Source organism: Mandrillus leucophaeus, unplaced genomic scaffold (assembly GCF_000951045.1).
Source record: "Mandrillus leucophaeus isolate KB7577 unplaced genomic scaffold, Mleu.le_1.0 Scaffold598, whole genome shotgun sequence".
Taxonomy (NCBI): domain Eukaryota; kingdom Metazoa; phylum Chordata; class Mammalia; order Primates; family Cercopithecidae; genus Mandrillus; species Mandrillus leucophaeus.
The window spans coordinates 26,885-33,723 of NW_012106452.1; the positions used below are offsets into that span (position 1 = coordinate 26,885).

The window sequence follows — 6,839 nt, forward strand, 5'->3', positions numbered from 1 at the left end:
ACTCACTCATTCCCAGAACACCCAGCAGAAGTAGACAGTAATGCCAGATAGGACATTGGTGTCATGATTTTCTCCTTTATTATACAGAGTCAACAGGACACTGACATAGGTTAGTATTACGCTAGCCTTAAAATAAAGTCAGAATAGATTCACATACTCAGAAATATATTCATGTGAATTTTATTTTTCTCATTCGCTAATGTAAGATTCTTGCAGATTCATGTAACAGAGTTTGGTGACAATTCTGGCAATAACATTTTCTTTTTAAAATCAGACTTTGACTTTTCTAGTTAGTGTAATTTGATTCTAAATTTATTTATAAAATTAACTTATTACTCATTTAACTGATTATTTAATTCAATTAATTTATCAAATTAATTTAATACTCAGGAGCCTATCTTGATTTGATGAGCATTTTAATAAAAAAATTAGTAATAGGAATAGTTTATGGCAGTCTCATTTGAGAGTTTTCAAGAGTTATTGGCATTTAAAATTCCTTATTCACAAAGTATTCTTTTGTCATGATGCAAAGGCAATACATTAGATGGCCAAATCTGACCAGCAAATGTGTACTGTTTAATTTTACCATATTAAAATAAAAATAATTATTAACCATCTTTAAGTAATGTGAGATTTTGCAGGAGAATGCCAACTGCTGGGTCATGAAGATTCACAAGGTGAATGACCACAAGGCTGAATCCTACCTGGATCCCACCATTAGACGTTCATCTGTCCCGAATCAAGCACCCCCAGTGCCTCCTACAGTCCATCTTTCCTACACGTTTGTACCACTGTTTTATTTTGTTGGCATTTGCTTTAGAAAATCCCACACAAGACTTAATTTCTAGATAAAATATGTATGTTCTGGTAAAGAATTATTCATGAATTCTTAAAATTAGTGAGAAGGAACAAATCAATTTATACCCAAGCCATACTTTGATGAAGGAGGAAGTGGAATGGATCTAAGGAACTGAGATCCTCAATGAGAGGGAAGAGAAAGTCTTCCATGGGGACAACGGTCCCAAGTCACAAACTGTAGTAGTGCCTAGAAGGAGATTACCAGTTGAATGGGGGTCAGTTGACCTTTAAGATCACTTCCAATTAAAAATAATGATAATAATGTGCAATGCTTTGGCTTTGTCATTTGTCATTCCATCATAATCAAAATTGGATTTTTTTTAGGTATGACTGGCTGAGTAGGCACCCTCTCTCATTCAATGTGCATCACTCCCAGAGATATATACTTTGGGAAAAGAGCACCTCATAGTGCATAATCCTTATTAAGTCAAGCGTTTATAAAAGTCCTACTCCCTGGCTAGACTCTAAACTTTAAATTTTCACCATTTAATAATTTTAACATGTCAGCTATATATATATATTTTTAAAAAAAACAACATGTTTTCCTCCTTTTTGTCTTGCAGAAGTTGATGCAGGTAAAGTATAAAGAAACATTTTTTTTTAATTGCTTTTTGGGGAAGAAAATGTCCCTTCAATTATAAAGTCATATCTTTAAAAAACAGGAAAATGATTGATAGATAGACACATACATAGATAGACTTATAAAGAAATATTTACTTTCACATAGTTACAGTTTTGTGGTACTACGTTTGTTTTATTAAAAATTCAAACTCTTTTTCAGATTGAAGCATAATTTATCTTCCATTAACAAAAACGAGGATCTTAAATCTGACATATGATTACAATTAAAATGCTGAAAGGAGTTATGAGGCATTTAAATCATCCTTGAATTAGAATGTTTGCAGCATATTTCTCAGAGTTGACCTTAACACATTACCTTTGTTGCAGCATCAAAGCAGATAAATCCTGTGCTGAAGTCAATTGTGAGTCCCATTAGATGACTTTCTAGCACACATGCATAGGTCTTGCACTAGGTAGAAGAGAAAGTATTGTTACTTTTCATGTTATTGATGCAATATTAATATTAAGAACTATGTGACAGCTTCTGCAGTACTTCATACAATATCTAATTTAATATTAACAATAATTGGATAAAGAAGGGAGGATTATCAACATTTTAATGTTAACGAAACAGAAGCTGAGAGTGTTGGGTTTTATTTTTAACTTGCCAAGGTGTATGCCTGGCCAAGTTTCCAATCCTGCTCCCTCTAGTTTTGTCTTTACATTGTGCTACACTGTTGGTTTTTGCTGTATTGACAATAAAGGTTGTATATAAAAAGTTTTAGGTGTAGGCAAGTTTATGTTAAGTCGTTATTTACTGTAGCCAACCATTTTCATTAAACAGAAAGATAACTATTGTTAAATAGCACTGTCTTGAATTCTCAGGATATCAATTTTATGGATATTATTAAACCACATTCTCATGCACACAAATACAAATTTAGTAACCAAGCCAAAAGAGTAGATCTTGATTTTAAGAGTCTTTCTCTGTTCTTCAATGTTGCACAAGATATTCCTACAGATATGTACCACTTTCCAATTTATTTATTTAGAACTACAGACAATTTTAAAAAATCAACGAGTAATTACTTTCACAGTGAGGTCAGATAATCTTATAATTTTTCTTTTTTCTTTTTTTTTTTGAAATAGAGTCTTGCTCTGTCACCCAGGCTAGAGTATAGTGGCACAATGTCAGCTCACTGTAATCTCTGCCTCTTGGGTTCAAGCAATTCTCTTGCTTCAGCTTCCAAGTAGCTGGGACTAGAGTCATCTGCCACTGTGCCTGGCAAATTTTTGTATTTTTAGTAGAGATGGGGTTTCACCATCTTGGCCAGGCTGGTCTCAAACACCTGACCTCATGATCCACCCACCTCAGCCTCCCAAAGTGCTGGGATTACAGGCGTGAGCCCCTGTGCCCAGCCTAATTTTTCATATTAAATATGGATACCGAAATATAAAGAAAACAGGATATAAATCAAATATGAAATAAAAACTTGAGGTTTATATATGCCACTATGTATTGTTACATCTATAAGCCAGTTTTATTTGCATTTAATTTTAAATCATGGTGGGATATTCCAATCATGAAAAATATCTGTGATTCATGTACAAGACGAGAGAGAAGTAGAGACAGAGACAAAGAGAGAGAAGAAAAAAAGGAAGAGAAGTTTATCTGAAGTAAATTTTTAATACCTATCCTTACATTGTATTTTTTTACAATACCGTATGTAAAACTGCACTAATTGAATCCCATTCTGAATGTAATCATAACTAAATACATCAAGTTGCCTTCACCAAAAATTACATTCTTGTGTTTAAGCCTTATTAGCATAGAAAAATTATAATGATGCAAAATTATTATTGGAGTTACGTTTTTTTAAAGAAAGCAGACTAAAGAACATACTTAATGGGCCTCAAAAGCCCATTTTGGGGAGTAATTATATTTGTTTAATACATGAGCATTGTGCATGCTTACATCCACCCATTAGCACTTTATTAAAACTATTATCAACATTAAGGAATGTTTAAGGCTATAAAATTTTCTCCTAATTTAGACATAATGGTTTGCTAATTTCAAGGACTGTCATTTAAACAAGAAAATGTCAGGTGAAAATAAATTCGGTGCAGCATATTAAAATTTTTCTATTAAGTTCAGCATTACAAATTAAATTAGATTTTTCTCAATAATCATTAAATTGAAACAAATAGATGCGCTATAAATTGAGACTCATTGAAGTCTCAATTTATATATAGCCTCAAGTTCTATCATTTATAATATTAATAGCATATCATGAGTATAGTTAACATATGTTTAATATTGAAATATTTAATTTGTTGTTTAATTTGTTTCCTTAAAAACAAATTATACAGAGAAAAATCAATAAATAAATTATCCTTTTTAAGGAAGTTTAAATGAGAAACACTTCGAAAGTCAATTCATTACTTTTTTTTCTGCTTGTTTTACAACAGAACTTATGTTCCTTCTTTATTTAATTCCTTACCAACTTTAATGGAAGTGATAAATTAAGAATATAGAAGAAAAACATGTAAGGTTCTTCACGTAAATATATTCACATCTTGAATTTTGAAAGTAACACTACAAAGGTGTTCAGCCATTGATTTCTCATATAGTAAACAAAAAAAGTTATAAAATCTGTAGAACAACTAAAAGCTAAGAAGACATTAAATATTTTACCTTTCACTTCTGACATGTATCTTACACTGGCATTGTGAATGGGCAAGGAGATAGTCCAATGTATTTCATTGAATATCAGTTTACAGAACACAACACCCAGATTCAAAGATTTTATCTCTATCTAATTTATAAATATCAGGAGACTTAAAATAAAATACTAAATTGGAACCAAAATGTTAAAATTACCATGTAGTTGTTTCCAAGCAAAGTGGACTGTTGTAGAGAAATAATAATTTTGAAAACCTTAAAGTATAAATTTGAATAACAAAACTGTCAACTTGCATTCCATTAAATTATATTTTAATGCTTTAAATGGTCTTGGACCTTGACTTGGAATAAAAATCATATTTAATATATTTTTGTTTCCATTTTTAATATAATATATATTTTTTTGAATTGAGGTTCTATGAGCTAATTGTGGAAACTAGTTTTTTAGCTATTTAAGACTTTGTAGATGCATGAAGATAAAAGCAGAGTTATTGAAAAGAGTCAGCTGAACAATTAAAAAAACTATAATTGGAGTTTTCTTTCTGTCCTTTTCCTCTGATTGTAATGACATACTGGTACAACTTGATGTGTTGACTACAGAGGTTTGTGGTCAGAAAATAGAAATCAGTTCAACATGTTCAAAATATATGTATCCAACAATCCTATTTTAAGCAAACTTTCCAGAATAGTCAATGCTAGATTATTCACCATATTTGTTTTCATAATTAAGTGTCCATGTGTGTATTTAGGTTCTTGCTCTATGGATCCATTTGCATGTGGCAAGCGCATGATAACCTTTCAGTTTGTCCACAGGTCTGTTTGAGGTCAGCCACAGAACCAACTTTGGGAGGCTGTTTCATTCAATGTTCTTGTGAAGACAGAGGTTGAGGGCTCTATAAAGTTTGATCTAGTGTATAACTTCACAGTTAAGAAACAAAGTTCAATAAATATCTGTTGACTACTCATGATGTGCAAAATGCACTGGACCATGGTTGGCACATGAATAAGATAATTCCAAACAATCTATAATTTAGTGCAGGGAATAACAAGCACATGTCACTGCAATACAAAACAGACTGAGTGTGAGCAACCCTTAAAGAACAGACAAATAAATGGAAGAATCTTATAGATGCTGCTATAAATAAGTAGAAAATATGGTATGAATTTTATCACTAAACTATGCTATTTTAAAATCTATTTCCTATAATTGTATTTCCAATCAGATGTATCAGTTTTATGATTTTTGTTCTTATATGTGTTAATGATTTTAAGTAAAAATGTAATTGCTTTTCACGAATAGTATGAATGAAATTGATTAGTTTGCATTTTCTTTTCTGTAAAAAAAAAAAAAACAGACAAGTATGTTATATCGTGTTCAAAAGTGAGAAGAAGAGTTGTTTGAACAGGATAATTGTAGGAGGAGTATTGGCAAGCATTAGGCATGGTGGGCTGGAAATCAGGAACATGTTCCTGGATGATATGACCTTTGATAAAAAGTTTCAAAACCGCTATAAGGCTTTGAAGGACGGAGGCAAAGGGAAGGTTTTCTAGAAGAAAGAGCATTGTGAGTAAATGATGCCAACAGATTGGAAATTAGGAGGTCATATTTGGAGAACAGGAAGTGACCTTGTCAACAATTAATTAAATTAGAGTATTTTCTATATTAGATTTAAGTCAGAGTAATGTCTAATTAAAATTAGAAATATATTTTTGATTAGTAGTAGGAAATAGCCTGGAAAGATCAAGTTGTGGAAAGATTAAAATTTTATTCAGAGCTGTATTATTCGTCACTAAATAAAAATGACTAATTATGGAATGTATTTGAGGTCAAGACTCCTGGAACTGGATTTTTACACTACTTTGGATTGATATTAGAATTCTAGGGAAGTGGACATGCATCTGAGCGAGCCACACATCCTGCGGTCTCACAGACTCTCACCTGTATCCGTTCTACTTCTAGAAAGGTTGCTGTCTGGAACGCTCTTTCCCACTGGGCGAGGTCACTTTCCAGCTCTACTGAGAAGTACAGGTCCTCCCCAGACTCAGACTGCACGGTGAAACAGTGTTTCCGTCGGTCCAGCAGGTCACTGTCCTGGTGAAAACCTGGAGTTACACAGGCTGGCACACATCACTTCACATTGCTAACCTGGCCATTCCTGACTGGTGCAAGGTGTGGAAGCCACAGGTAAAAAGATAACACTCTGTGAATTCACCATGTCTTCATTACAAATTATTCCAGAACTCCGGGCTTCAAAGCCAATAACTAACACATGACTTCTCTGTCTTTACACTGAAGCATGTCCGTAAAATAGAAGTTAGGGTTTCTGGCTTCAACTCTTACCAACAATATAACCACCAAAGCATTTAACATACAAGACTTGGTTTATTACTGTTCAAAGGGGTGACACACTAACTCTTCCCTTCCTTACATAAATGTTATGATGTTGAAATTAAATAATGCTTGTGAACATGTTTGTAAATTTTAAGGAACTTTATAAGCAAACTGAAATATTCTTCTCCATGAGAAATGAAAAAGAAAATGAGTCTAATTTGTCTACAGCACTAATATTACTTTAAAAAAACACATTATTTACCTTACTTGTGTAACTGTATTTCATTGTACCAAAAAGATGACTTTGATGCTAACAATTTCTTGGTCTTACAAGGAATTTTCAACTAAAGTATTCACAAATTTACATGTATTCCAATTTAAGAGATTTTAACATAAGAAAAAAAA

The 6,839-nt window shown here is 32.3% G+C and overlaps 1 protein-coding gene across 3 annotated transcripts in view; it reads right to left on the bottom strand.

The window, feature by feature from the left end:
* Positions 1-1,595: 1,595 nt before the first annotated feature.
* The window catches only part of SNTG1 (syntrophin, gamma 1), an 804,940-nt gene continuing 799,696 nt past the window's right edge, over positions 1,596-6,839 (bottom strand). For all 3 annotated transcript variants that reach the window (XM_011999541.1, XM_011999542.1, XM_011999540.1), the window contains one exon: positions 1,596-1,888. In XM_011999541.1, coding sequence (XP_011854931.1) covers positions 1,784-1,888 — 105 coding nt within the window. In that variant the 3' untranslated portion in view covers positions 1,596-1,783. The remainder of the gene's footprint in view (positions 1,889-6,839) is intronic.